The 14,912-nt window shown below is 50.1% G+C and overlaps 1 protein-coding gene across 29 annotated transcripts in view; it reads right to left on the reverse strand.

Moving 5' to 3' along the window:
* Positions 1 to 770: 770 nt before the first annotated feature.
* The window catches only part of HDAC4 (histone deacetylase 4), a 353,093-nt gene continuing 338,951 nt past the window's right edge, over positions 771 to 14,912 (reverse strand). For all 29 annotated transcript variants that reach the window (XM_055291146.2, XM_063645833.1, XM_055291150.2 and 26 more), the window contains 3 exons: positions 7,365 to 7,449; positions 6,071 to 6,212; positions 771 to 5,731 (listed from right to left, as the gene is read on the reverse strand). In XM_055291146.2, coding sequence (XP_055147121.1) covers positions 5,692 to 5,731; positions 6,071 to 6,212; positions 7,365 to 7,449 — 267 coding nt within the window. In that variant the 3' untranslated portion in view covers positions 771 to 5,691. The remainder of the gene's footprint in view (positions 5,732 to 6,070; positions 6,213 to 7,364; positions 7,450 to 14,912) is intronic.

Raw genomic sequence — 14,912 nt, forward strand, 5'->3', positions numbered from 1 at the left:
CAAGTACCTCTTCTTATAGTGGGGCTGACTGAACCCCTCTTGCCACAGGGCCGTGCCTGGCGGCCAGCAGGGCCCTCTGCTCCAGAGGCCTCTTTTGGGGGCTCAAGGGCAACCTGGGTGCCATGGGCTGGGTTTCTGGGAAGCAGACTGGGTGGGCTTCAGTGTGCAAGGTGGTTAAGGTGTCCTTGGGTTGGCAGCTGTGACAGGGGAGGAGGGAAGGCAGTCAGCTTAGGGAGGGGCTCAGGCACCTTCTGGGAAGCCAGCAGGCCTTGAGTTGTCCTAAGGTGGGCCAAGGTGGCCTGGTGTTTACGCTGCCCCACACCCAACTGATTAGTCACGGATGCGGGAGCCTGGGAAGGGGCGCTGCTGAGGGTCAGGGGCTGTGGCTGGTGTTTGGACTCCAGTCTCAGAGGTGTGTTTGCGCGGCTGCGGGCAGGTGGCTAAGCCTGGGCCCTGGGCCTCTCTCTTTGGCCTTGTTCTCTCCAAGATTATTTCCAGCTCACTATAGCTTGGTAGGTGTTTTGGGGGAGAAGATAATGTAAAGATTTAAATTACCGGACATTTAAAATGAAGACACTCCTATGGGACCTGATTATGCAGGCAGAGGGGACGGGTCTGCTGCTTGTCTGGGTCTAGGGGCCATCCCCATGGGGTCCAGTGATTCCCATGCAACCATCCGGATGGGACCCAGGGCACTGCCCATTCGGCCCACAGGGTCCCAGACATGCGAGAGCCAATGAGGAAGAGAGTGCACGGGCAGAAACCAGAGCTGGGAGGGCAAGTAACGCAGTCTTTATTTACACCACAAGATAACACGTTGCGTGATGTGGTACAGAATACTGGACTCCAGTGAAGTGGAAAGAAGTTGACCATCAGAAGAGGATATCATTGGTCAGTGAAAATCCACTCACACAAAACAAGACAAGAATGAGAAAACCAAACACAAAACCTCCAACTCCACTGAGCAAAAGAAAGAACCATCGGGCACGTCCAGACAATCCAAGAGAAACGGATTAAATTACAGAGGTGAATGGTGGCCACGGCCAGTGCGCAGCTCACGCCGGGCGCGAACAGGCATCAGGCAGGTTACAGTGTCGTTACAACTTGGTTTTCTACCGCATTCCGTAAGAAGCTCTTGGGTGAGTAAGGTTCAAGCCCCCTTTATAGATAGACAGATAGATAGATAGATTATATATGTTTGTCATTCTTATCAAGGAAAATACAGCGCCTCCACTATGGAACACACACAGCAAAAAAACCAAACAAACAAAAACTGTTCGCTTGCTTTTTCTTTCAATAGGAGACTTTTAATCAATGCCAGAGACAAAGTGAGGCCGAGCTAAGAACAAGCTCAGCTTCGTTACAATGAAGAAATGGTTTCCTTTCGATGCAAAGTATAATTTTAAACCACAGTGCTCGCACAGTTCACGACTGCTTAAAGTGAAATCTTAGCCATACATCACCTAAAAGTAATTAAAAAGTCAACACAGCTGTGCGGAAAAGGGGACTCTTTCGAGTCCTCCCAGTTCTCAATCAGAATAAACCGTCACAAGGCCAGTGAGGGCGGGTGGCGCTCGCCTGGCCCGTGGAAGGAGATAAAAGGAAACAAACAAAACAAAACAAAACAAAATTCCTCCAAATCAACTCAAGAGAGACAGGCAGTTCACTGTGAATTCTGAGTAGTTTCCCTAAAACACTGTTTCCACATAAATACAATAAACTCTATTATTGGTATGTCACAAGTGCTAGATAAACTTTTTTTCTTAATATGACAAATGTTTAAGTAGTCCTTTTTATTTTTCTTACAATAAAAAGTACAATTTCTTAAGAATAAGTTCAATAAGACGCAAACTTCCCCCCCTCCTCTCCTTCAAGGTTTTGTTTTACAGAAAAATTTCCATCTTTTGTATCTGCAAATGTCATGAGAGGGGAACAGAAAGGCATTTTTCTTCTTCCCCAAAGCTGCCGAGTTTGGCGTGCAAAATCTGTATACAATATAAAGACATGCCGGTCGTACAGTCCATGCAACCTCCAGGTGTAGGAAACTTAAAAAAATATATTCATATATATTTATATCTATATATTTATATATGTATCAATGCCCATAAAACACGTGGGCCCAAAGTCTACAAAAAGAAGAATGGAATGAGCACATGGCTGTGACCAGTAAAGAAGGAATGTTCTGATCAAAAAGAAAAACAACAAAGTCCATTGCTAGTGCTGCAAAAATCAAACTTGCTTTTGTGTCAGACCAATTATGAAATGGTCCTTCCCCTTGCAAACAGATTTTCAAAAGAAGTAAAGAAAAACGGAAACACCTTGACAAAGTGGCCCTCCAGAACCAGAGCCCTGGGATGCTGGGGAGGGGCGGCCGGTCCCAGCGGGCCACAGCCTCTGGGACAGCCGCCTGCTGGTGGGGCATGGGCACGTGGGCACGCTGCGGCATGGCGGGAAGCCGCGAGGGCAGGGCAGACGCCAAGAGGCCCAGTGGCGTCATCGGGGTTTCCCTCAAAGGGATATAAAGTGCTCGCTTGCTGACTCCCAGCCAGTGCCCCCAAGGCCTTTGCAAAGGAAGAAAAAGGCTAAAGGTCCAAGGACCCACAGGGAGAACACACGAAGAAACCCTCTCTGACGTGGTCCCGCCTGCAGATGCCGAGGCAGATCCTCTGCCATCTGCCCTGGACACTTGCTGTGGAGAAGGGCCGGGTGTGTCTTCAAAGAAAAGGCTACACAGTAATGCTCTCAGCACATTTGTGAAGCTGGAGTGAGCTGACAGATGAAAGGTGCCTCCCCGTGCCAGGCCTTTGCAGAGGGTGTCTCCATTTGAATGAGATTAGAATTAAGTCCCCCCAGTGATAACCTGGCCACTGAGCAGTCCATGTTATCCCATCATCTGCTTAAAAAAAAAAAGTGAGATGATGCATTCCTCCCCATAAGCCATGGCGGGGTAAGAGGGCAGGTGGCAGGATCCCCAGAGGACTGTGCAGAGAATGAGGCCAAGGAGGCCAGAAGAGCCAGCTAGCTGGGCCCTGCCACCGCTCTGTGCCATGAATGGGGAACGGACCAGCTCCTCTTGCCAATCTGGGCTTCAGAGCAAAGAGTGGCCACTAGGGAGGGGAAAGTCAAACAAGTCCTAAGACCGTTCTGCCTGCTCTCAAACCACTGTCTCAGAGCTGACCATCAGCAGCCCAGTGACCAAGTGAATCCAAGAATCTGCACTCATTTGGTCAAAAGTTTGAGTTAATTTCAGAAGCTACCCTGTAAACTTTACCAGACTCCAAAACTCGGCTCTGGGTCCCTCCTGAGCACGGTGTGTCTGAACTTCTGCCCACAAGTCTGAACCCAATACACTTTGGAATGAAACTGGTGGTTTCATGTGCTGGAAAATAAGTTACCAGTAAAACGTGACTGTCAGTTACTGTTGAAGAGAAAAAGAGTAAAGACTGGCTGTCCTGGTCAGGAAATCATACCCTCCCTGCAGGTTCACCAGGCAACAAGGGTCCCTGGGTTCCTTGCAGCCACAGGCTCCAAAATCCAGGGCTGGCCATGTGGCTGCAGTGGAAAAACCCGTGGGTAAAGAGCCCCACGTGTGCCCCATGCATTGCTGACATGCTCAAAAGGTCTTTGGAAAACTGAAGTTAGTTAGAATTCTATCCTGACAATGTGGTCAGAGAAGTTTAAACATGAGTTTCATTAACGCTGACTGCCCCCGGCATCTGGCGAGCCTCCCAGGGTGGCCGGGCATCCTAAGCGACCCTCCCTGCCCTTGCCACGGAGGGGAAAAATACACCTCCCCTCGTAATACTACTAGTGTTGAAGGTCAAAAAGAGCCCCTGGGCTTCTTTATACAGCTCCTAGGACAGACCAGGAAAGACACAATCGGTGTCACTCCAAAAAGACCTACAGTCCCTCCTCTCACTTTCTGAAAATAAACTCTGACAGCAACAATTCCGTACGCTGCAGAAAACTCATCGTACAAAAATAAAAACAAAAATAATTAAAAACCTTTGAAAGGTAAAAAAAAAATGTACAAGCAAGAATTCAGAAAGGAAAAAGATTTAGACATTATTACCATTCAGAAAATTGCTAAATGGTGAGGAAAAATGTAAAATTCATAAAACAATGCTTATTCAGGATCTTTTTGTGAAAAAATTCATACAAAAATCAACAGCAAATTTATATTCTTTGCTATAAAAACTCATTAGGTACATATGTGCATGAAGGCTTGGAGACGGGAGGGGTTCTGTTAGAAAATAATTAAAATCAAAGTACAAACTTGTAGGGTAGTTGCCCAGTGGCGAATGTGTTGGCGATCTGAAATCTAGCCAATCTGGAGCTTGAGAAAACATGAATTTCAATCAGGATCCCTTTCCATAAGCACCTTGAGAGCAAATTCACAAGCCATCCGTTTGCAGGGACCTTTGCAATCTGCATTCATTTTATATATATATATATATATACTTTTTCTATAAATGCATTATAAATATTTTATCAAGATTTCATAAGAATCAAGTTTCTTAGCTTGGAATACATTGGAATATATATTATACATATATATATTTATTTATACCTAAAATTTAAGCAATACTTCATGCTACTTGCTTTTAATAAAAAGCATTCCGATCGTAACACTGCAACTGTGCCTACCACATGCTTCACGACCAGATGGAGATGCTCAATCGTTACGTGACGTGTGAGAACACTTTGGATTCGTTTAAAATTTGTTGGACTTCAAAACCTCCAACGGGATTTGCCACTTTTTTGGAACTACCTCCATTTTTCTTAAACAGCAATAAAGCAAAACAGGGACCGCCGGGCTGCAGCCCCTGGCCCCGGAGATGATGGCTGGTGCCCGTGCTTGAGGCGTCAGGCCAGCTCGCGGTGCCAGCACTGCCAGGCTCGGCTGGCCACAGGAAACTGTCCCACCGATTCCTGCTGTTTGTTTTTTCTTAAGGCATTGTTCCTCAGACTTCAGAAAACCCAGCCACAAAAATCCACCAGAGCAATAAAAAAAAGGCACAAACTCGCATCTTCCGATGGCTTTTGAGAAACTCAAGCCAGCTCCCCCAGGCTCACATTCCTGTTTCTGTCCAGTTTTGTTTTCTTTAAAGGTCACTCTGTCCCCCACCCGGGTGCAGACCCCCCACCACACACCGCTATGGTTCACAGAGGCAGGCCACAGCCGTAGAAAACGTCCTCTTTAAAAAAAAAATAAGCTACAAGATGAGTCGAGTGGTTTACACAGAGACTGTGGAGTTGTGGGTAATAATCAAACTTTAAGCACCAGTTTTAATCAAGTTTGTTTTGTATTATTAGATCTTTGATATTTGTTTTCTGTGCCTCGTGTCAACTGAATTCGGCAGCTCGGCCGCCTGTTGCCACAGGCTTCTTTCTTCCACGGCGTCCCTCGCGGGACCCGCCAGAGTGTGCTTGGCTTCCGCATGTCCGTGTGTCTGCGCGTCGCCGGCGTCTGTCCCGTGTTCCGTGAGGCTGCCACGCCCAGGCGTGCATGTGCATCTCGAGACCTGTGGGCCTGGGCGGCGGAAAGGCTTCCCGTGGCTGTCGCACGCCGGGTGTCCCTGGGTGCTCCGAGGGCCCCACGGTGGGACGCAGGCGTGACACGGGAAAGTTTCTTGGCTGAGCTTCAAGACAGAGACAGACAGACAAGAGAACAGCAGCTTCGAGGGAGTGCTACAGGGGCGGCTCCTCTTCCATGGGCTCCTCGTCTGGTCTGTGGATCCCGCAAGAGAAAGAGACAGGGGCGTGGGGCAGGTGCACCACAGAGAGGAGAGAACAGAACGTGGGTTAAAGGCTGTGCGCTGCGCCACCCGCCAGCCTAGCCCAGGCCCAGTGGCCCCGGGTCCATCTGTTCAGGATCTAACGCTCCTCACGCGTCCCTGAGGGGCTTTGGCACTGGAAGGAGGGGGCCACGCTGGCCTGTCTCTAGTCTGTTGGGCATGGCACGTGCCATAAAGGTTCTGACCCTGAATAGTGTGTCAGTGGGCACAGTGGGGCTGGGTGAGCCTGCAGGCGGGCGGCAGGGCAGGTGGGCGGCAGGGCAGGTGCTCACCTCTTTTCGGCAGGCTTCACGCCCACGGACAGCGAGGCCATGGCAGTGACCGTCTCGGCTTCTTCGTTCTCGCAAGTCTGAGCCTCGATCAGAGAACGCCCCACTGTGGAGGTTGCGCGCTGCAGGCAGCGCCAGTACTTGCCTGGGGTGGTGGGGTGAGGAAAGGCGCTCAGTGACTACAACTTAGCAGGATGCACTGTGGCCCGGGAAGGTCCTGCAGGACCCTGAGCCTCAAACCGGATTGATCCCTTATGGTTTTAAAAGCACCCGCCTTTGAAGAGACATGAAGCAGAACACTGCGTGGCTACAAACTCACAAAGACCCAGAATCTCTGGGAATGTTTCCCCATCGTGAGTGGCTGGAGCCCCTCCAGGAGCAGGCCCACCTAGGACTGCGGATGGAGGCTCCTGTGCACCTGGCTTTCCACGCCCACAGGCCCCTTTCTGCCCTGGGTGGCCAGGAGTAGGGGCTGCCAGCCTGCTGGGTTGAGCCTTCCTATCTCTGGCAGCAGGTGAGCCGAGGGATTGTCGCTGGGGCTGAGGGGTCTTCTGCTTGGGCCCTCACAGAGGCTGGGGGTGGAGGGGTACTGCATCAGGCGCAAGGGCGGGTTATGTGGAGGGTTAGGGCTGGGCCTGGCCCAGGGTCAGCTTCAGGGCTCTGAGGCCAGGACTCCCCCACACAGGGAAACGGGCAGCCGAGCTCTGGACTATCCCTGCTTGTGTGGACAGTCTCAACCATCTGGGTCATCTCAAAGGCAAGACAAGCTGGGCTTGCGACAACGACAGGGTGTGGGAGGTGCCTCTGAGATAGGCTGCGTGCCACGCCCTTGCACCCAGGACCTGCTGCTTGAGGGTCGGTGCCAGAACGCGGAGGGCCTACACCCTGCCTCTCTACAGGGCCAAGGGTTCTTTGAGCTCAGGACATGGGCTTCTCTGGTCCAGGGAAGAGGCCGGAGTCCCCAGGGTACAGGCTCACAGCCATGGCCCCCGCTGCTAGCTGGGGACCTAGAGCAAGTGACTTTACACTGAGACTGTCTGGGCCTTGATTCTCTAGACCTACAAAATGGGCTGATGGAACCATCCTAGCAGGCCGGGGGAAATCCAGTCGGGGTTAAACGTGAGTCTCTACCAGCTCAAGAAATGCAGCTGAAAGCAAGGCCTTCTGCTACAGGCCTGGGGAAGCAGCCGGCAGTGGGATGGAGAGGAGCTGGGGGTATAGGGGGAGAGGGATGGGGTGTGGTGCAGTCCCACCCCCAGGGGCGTGTCCCCTGTGAGCACCCAGCCAGGCAACTTACTGTGGATCTCCATGACTTTCTCCATGGAGCGGACAGCGTTTGCATTGGGTCTTTGCTGTAAAACCTTTTCTGGGAGAGGATCAAGCTGGAAGAAAATACATAAGAATATAAAGACTGCCAATATAATCCACATGTGCATTAGATGGGGTGTTCCGAGACTGCAACTGTTTTCTGAGCACAGAGTCCCTTGTGGGGTGCATTTGCCCACAGAGTAGAAAAAAATAACTGTAAAAAGCCAAATGTGCCGTGGTATTTATTATATAAATTTTTTGTAAAAGTGGATTTTTGTTAGGACACTATAAGTTATATTTGTGGGTTCCTACAAGCAGCAGGAAGAAAGACGGTCCCTAGTAGTCGGCTGGCACCAGCACGTGAGCTTGGTATCTGCCATCGATGCCACAGGGTTCCATGAAGGGGAGTGATGCTTACTTCATCACTTTGCTTTCCCTTGTCTTTTATTAATAAATAAGAATGTCTGAATATCCCCTGATCTTGGTTTTCTTCCAGGGCAGTGGAAGGTGGGGTCGGGGGAGATGAAATGGAAGAAGTCAGATCTCTCAGAGGGAATCCTTCACACCGAGTTTTTCCCTAAGTACTAGCAGCAGATAAAAGCAGAGAAGAAGTTTACAAGTCAATGACAGGGCAACAGGGCAAAGCATTTGCAACACAACAATTAAAAATGGTTGACTGGCCGGGCGCAGTGGCTCATGCCTGTAATCCCAGTACTTTGGGAGGCCGAGGCGGGTGGATCACTTGAGGTCAGGAGTTCCAGACCAGCCTGGGCAACGTGGTGAAACTCTGTCTCTACTAAAAATACAAAACTTAGCCAGGTATGGTGGTGGGCACCTGTAGTCCCAGCTACTCGGGAGGCTGAGGCATGAGAATCACTTGAATCCAGGAGGCGGAGGCTGCAGTGAGCCGAGATTGTGCCACTGCACTCCAGCCCGGGCAACAGAGTGAGACCCTGTCTCAAAAAAAAAAAAAAGGTTGATTGAAAAAGATTATAAAAATATAGAAATACAACAGTTCAAGAACCTTTAAATAACCGGAAGAGCCCACAAAACCAGGCGAAACCTGCTGGGTCTGGAACAAAGCTGGACCTGAGCCAGGAGGCCAGAACACCCATGTCCCCAGGTGTCCTGGAGCCAGCCTTGGGCTGTGCAGACTGGGGCTGGAAAGACCACTGTCAGGACAGGATGGGTGGGCGAGGACAGACACACAACAACTTGTCCCACAGAGGCCATGGGAAGGAGCATTTGGGTTTTAACTCTGGCTTCTGGGTAGAGGTGGAAAGACAAAGTGACCCTGAGAATCCACCTGGTTCTAGACACTGTGAGTGGACAGCTACTATCGACAGTGGCAGCTCCGCCAGGCCAGGGTGCCAGACAGAAACCACTGCAGGGCCTCTTTGGAGGCATACATCCCACAGCAGGCTTCCAATGAGCACAGCCGGTTAACTTCCAGGAAGCGTGAGTTTCCAAACACAAAAACCCCAAACAACAGGGAAGCGAGCCAGCACGAGCCTGGGTCAGGAGGGATGAGCGAGGTTCCCAATCCCATTCTCCAGTGAAGGGAAGCGGGCTCCTCGGAGAACAGCTCGGTCCAAGGCTGGCGCAGGGAAAATACAAGGAGAGCCTGGAGCGCCTCGTGGAGCTGGGAAATCAGGACGTGCCTGAGGGTCAAGGGGCGGGGCCATCACAGGACATGCAGGGCCAGTCTGAAAGGTGCCCCACGGCCACAGCAGGAACCAGCTGAGCAGCAAAATCAACACCGTGGTATTGAAGCATGATCCAAAGTGTAAGACAGATAACCAGGAGTTCACCGGGATACGAATAAATAACTAAATACACACACAGGGGAGCAGAGACAAATCCTTGAGCATTTCAAATAACGCACGTATCTACTCCCCTCTTCCGGAGGTGGAGCTTAAGGCCTCCCAACTCTGTCCCCCTGAGTGTGCACTGTGCTGAATGTGACTTTCTTCCAGAGAATACATTTGGAAAGGCGGTAAAAGTGTAACCCGATGGTGGAAGGACCTCGCAAACATCACTCTCAGCAAATGATCAAGGTCAGTGAGCCGTGTTGACGGCACAGCTGACAAGCAAATGGCATTTGGATTCTGTGATCTTCCTCCCTAAAGCACAGACCAGGAGAAGAAACTCAAACACGAACTGAAGGGCAGTCTGCAAAATCTCCGGCCAATGTTCCTTGAAAAACCATGAAAGACTGAGACAAAAGACACGAAATGACTAAATGCGATGTGTGATCCTGGACGGGACCCTAAAATAGAGAAAGGACAGTTGTGGTAAAGCTGGTGACATCCGAATACACTCTGGAGTTAATAGTCTTGGACCAGCGTTGGTTTCTAAGTTGTGACAAATGACTCATATCGAAGTAAGATGTTCACAGTAGAAGACGTTTTCTGAGGGGGATATGAGGAACTTGTACAGATCTCTACAATGTTTCTGTAAATCTTAGACTACCCAAAAACTAAAAGTTTATTAAGAATGTTGATTAGATCCTTAAAGATCGCAGTTACTGAAATTATCAGTTATAAAAAGTAAATATACTGAGTATGTATTAAAAATAAATGACACTTCTGTATGATGAAACAACCAGAGATTTATGAACCTGACGTGGAATATCTGAGACCCAAGCCGGGGGCAAAAAAACCCAGGAATGCACACCTAGGTACATCAGAGTAAAACTGCAGAACATCAAAAACAAAAAGAAAATTCTAAAAGCTGCTAGAGAAAACAGAATCCTCAAAGAGGTAGCCATTAGCCACACACCAGCTCCTTAACAGCAATGGAGGCAAGCGGACAGTGGCTTACGATCTTCAATGTGTCAAGAGCAAATCCTTGTCAACCCAGAATTGTTTATCCAGTGAGACTATCCTCTAAGAACAAGGGTGAGATAAAGACCTTCCCCCTCACAAACACGAGCTGGGGAAGTTGACCACACGAGTGTTTTCCCAAGGGACAGTCTAGTGCATGTATTACACTTAAGGCAGTATGAAAATAATCCTAGAAGACAGTGTGAGAAATGAGGAGGAATGACGAGCCAAGAAAATGACATAAGTGCAGGAGAGCCTGGATGAACAGGGATGACACAGAGCAATAATAACGGTGTCTTATCAGTGAAATCAAACAAAGAAGGAAATGAAACACCAATCAGTGATATAACCTGGGATGGGGCACTGAGGCTAGGGCTGCCAGATTTAGTAAAAGAAAAACAAAACCATTCACGGCTCTGGTTAAATTTCAATGTCTGATCAACAAGTTTTGCAGTGGAAGGACATCCACCTGGGTGCTCTGTGTGTACTCTGGCACCCTGGCACCCTAAATGGGGCTGGCCCAGTCTGGGCTTTGGTTTGCATGGAGGCGGGAATGAGGATGCTGACTGTGCTGACAATACATGCTCCAGTTGTTAAAGATGACGAATGAAAAACAAGAAAATAGGTTGCATATCTTTGGACTCAGTAGAGGGAACAAATGGAATGCAGGAAACCCTCAATTACCGCAAGAGAAGGCGAGAAAAGAGAAAAAGGAAAGAGCCACAGAAAATGGGGACGAACAAAGAGTAAAATAAGATGCTAAGAAGGCATCTGAAAAAAGGGAGACTAACAGCAAACAACCCACGTTTCCACTTAAAGCACGGGCCACTGGACAGGACAGGTGAGATGTGATATATTGCCCAGGCTTTTGCTGTTTATAGGAGACACATCTGAAACTTCAGGGGAAGGCTAAAAGTCACACAGGAAAACTGACACTAGGCAGGCAAACCTGGCCAAAAGGCAGCTGGGGTCACAGCTCCAATATCTGGCACAAAAGATGTAAGGGGAAGGCCGTTACCGGATATACAGGTTACTGTGATAAAACTTCAATTCATCACGAAAGGGCATAATGATGTCAAATGTCTATATTTAGTAAAGCAGCTTTAAAATGTCTAAGTAAAAATGGGTGCAATGGAAACAAGACAAGAATACGTGCCCCACCATCGTGGGAGACTTTGCCACGTCTTTCTCAGATCCAGCAGACAATCGTCGGTCAGGAAAACCAAAACGCGAACAATACAATTAGCAAGCTCTGTTTAATGAACACAAACAGAACTCCGTGAAACAGACGTAGAAGACACATTATCCCAAACACATGTGGAAGGTCTCTGCAGGCTGACCACGCACTGGCCCGTAAAGCAAGTCTCCACAAAAAAATAAATGCCAACCACACTTCCTTTTCTTACCACAGTGCAATTTGCTGGAAATTGATAGCAAAAAGAGAACCAATGAGTCCGTATGTTTGGAAATTAGAAAACACACCAACCAACTCACAGCTCAGAGAAGAAATCATAACAGACATCAGGAAATGCTGAGAATTAAAAGTAATGAAAAGTGCTACCGATCACGATGTGAGATGTGGCTGGATGCCACGCTGCAGCCATTCACAGCCCTAACTGCACGTATCAGGAAAGACTAAAAGTAAATATCCAATGTAAGAAGTTAGCAAGAGAACACAGTGGTCCTAAAGCAAGAAGGAAAGAAAATAGATGGAAAAGCAGACAAATTCTGAAAAGAAATAAGGATGCTGCAGTTGAAAATGGATTCTCGGAAGTGCTTGATTAAACTGACAAGCTCCGGCAGGACTGATGGAGGAAACTCAAGTTCGGGGGGTACACAGGGACGACCCCAGGGATGAAAGGGGGCCCTGGCTACAGGCAGAGCAGAGACGTAAAAGGCAGGAAACTGGGGACGCTTAACTCTTGCCAAGAAATCTGAAGAAATTTTGGTTGAAATGGAGACATTTCTGGTAAAATGTAACTTCTCAAAATTAAGAAGGAATAGGAAACTTAAATAGACCTATAACCATTAAAGTCACTGAATCTGTAATTTAGAATTTTCACCCAAAGTAAACCTGCGGCCTAGAAGAGTCCTCCCAGTCAAGGAACAGATTATTCTGATCCTACCTCCACTCCTCCAGAGGACAGGGAGAACACTCCTACGGACCCAGCTACCACCCACCAGCCTGGAGCACAGTTCTCCTGGGGGCCTTGGACCCACGCACCAGCCTGCAGGACAGTTCTCCGGGGGGCCTTGGACCCACCCACCAGCCTGGAGCACAGTTCTCTGGGGGGCCTTGGATCCACTCAGGTCCCTCACACTCGTAGTTCTCGAGAGTGACCGTGGACTGTGCTGGGCAACACAGCCTGAGGTGTGAAGGACATGGGCCGGCCAGCCTGGCTCTGTCCCAGTCCTCCACCGGTGGAAACGGCACCCTTCAGTGCTTCAGCTCAGTGTGTCACACGGCACTCGGGGTACAAAATTCAGGACAAGCTGTTTCCTAAAGGAGTGTGCAGACGGGACTCCATCCACTGGGGCATTTTCCGAGCCCTGGGGGACTGGCTCACGGTGCCCTGGGCTTCTGCCGTCCCCTGCTGCCTGTCTGTAGGTACTAAATCCGCTGCACAGAACGTGTGTGTGGGTGTTCTGTCTCCCTGGACTCAGACAAGCTGGTCGGCAACGTGTGGAGAGCCTGCTTCACACCACCGCGCTCTCCTTCCTTCCCTCTGTCCATCTGTCTAATTCACCCCACTAAGAACAAATAGGGAAAAGACAATCCAATAGAAAAACGGGCAGAAGACATGAACTTCACAAGGAGGGAAAGCCCAGGTGGCCAACAGGCAGATGCGGGGCTGCTCAGCCATGGTGGTCATGAGGAAGGGACCCTGGAGCCCTGCAGAGGGGCCAGTTTTACCCCCGTCCGGCTGGCAAAGGTCAAGGGCAACAATGCCAAATGCTGCTGAGGTCTGGTCACGCCACTGCCGAAGACAGTTTTAACCCTTAAAGAGCCGCTTGATGTTATCTCCTAAAGGTGAACAAACACATCCTGGGCCCGCCACTTCCCCTCCTGGACGTTTACCGGAGACACGGCCACCTAGGTGTATTGGGGACTTGCCCGGAAGTTCAGCATAACTGTCTGTCACAAGCAAACCCGGAGCAGCCCACACCTGCCCCGGCCCGGGCCCATGAGGGATACACGCAGGCTCCTTTACAGAGGGGGGCCCCAGGGAAGGGGGAGCGCTGAGATGGCCCTTATATCCCAACACCCAGGTAACGGGGCCCAGAGGGACGGCCCCGCTGCGTGTGGCCACAGCTCCTTCAACTCTGAAGGCCACGAGGCTGGGCTCTGTCTTGCTGAAAGTCAGCCAGGAAGGCTTTGGCAGCCCGGATGGAAAGAGGAGCAAGCCGGACACATGACGTGGATCCTGTGTGCACCACAAGCCGCTGCACACAGATAAAACATTCACTGTTGGCTTGGGGGGGAGTGTGACTGAGGGGGGGAATGTGACTGAGTGTGGGAGTGTGTGGTGTGTGTGAGCATTCATGTGTATGAATGTGGGTGACAGCATGTGCTTGTGGGGTATGTGTGAGAGTGCATGTGTGTGGTGTGTGTGCATATGTGAGACTGCGTGTAGTGTGTGTGCACGTGTGGGACTGGTGCATTTACGAGTGTATGCATGTGCAGATGTGTGAGACTGTGGTGTTTGGGTGTGCATATGTGTGCTGTGTGCATGCACAAGAGGGCATGTGTGTGTGGTGCATGTGATGTGTGAGACTGTGGTACCTGTGTGGGTGTGCATGTGTGTGGTGTGTGCATGCACGAGAGGGTGTGTGGTGTGTGCACGTGTGACTGGTGCCTGTGTGGGTGTGTGTATGTGTGGTGTGTGTGTGTGCACGAGAGGGTGTGCGTGTGTGGTGTGTGCATGTGTAACTGGTGCTTCTGTAGGCGTGCATTGTGCATGAGGGTGTTGTGTGTGCATGAGACTGGTACCTGTGTGGGTGTGCATATATGTGGTGTGTGAGAGGGTGTGCGTGTGTGGTGCGTGTGCATGTGTGACTGTGGTGCTTCTGTGGGTGTGCAAGTGTGTGCATGTGTGCGAGGATGCACGTGTGGTGTGTGCATGAGACTGTGGTGCCTGTGGGTGTGCATGAGGTGTGTGTGTGCACAAGAGGGTGTGCGTGTAGTGTGTGTGCATGTGTGACTGGTGCTTGTGTGGGTGTGCATATGTGGTGTGCACATGTGTGAGGATGCACGTGGGGTGTGTGCACATGTGACTGGTGCCTGGGTGTGCATGTGTGGTGTGTGCACGAGAGGGAGTGCGTGTGGTGTGTGTGCATGTGAGTGGTGCTTGTGTGGGTGTGCATGTGTGGGTGTGCATGTGTGATGTGTGCGTGCATGAGAGGGTGTGCGTGTGTGTGCATGTGTGGTGTGCATGTGCAAGGATGCGCATGTGGTGTGTGTGCATGTGAGACTGTGGTGCCTGTGTGTGCATATGTGTGGTGTGTGTGTACAAGAGGGTGCCCACGTGGGGTGTGAGTGTGAGAGGAAGAGTGACTGGAAGCAGGCAGCCAGCTCTCAGGTTAATCCAACTCAGTCCCTCACACGCACTTGGTTTTCGTTACTTTGTTAGAGCTGCTTCACGTCCACACCTTTCACAAAGCATCAGGACATAACTAATAAGCTAAACTCCTGGGGGAAAACCTTTTCCACA

The sequence above is a fragment of the Symphalangus syndactylus genome, chromosome 8, assembly GCF_028878055.3.
Source record: "Symphalangus syndactylus isolate Jambi chromosome 8, NHGRI_mSymSyn1-v2.1_pri, whole genome shotgun sequence".
NCBI classification, from domain to species: Eukaryota; Metazoa; Chordata; class Mammalia; order Primates; family Hylobatidae; genus Symphalangus; species Symphalangus syndactylus.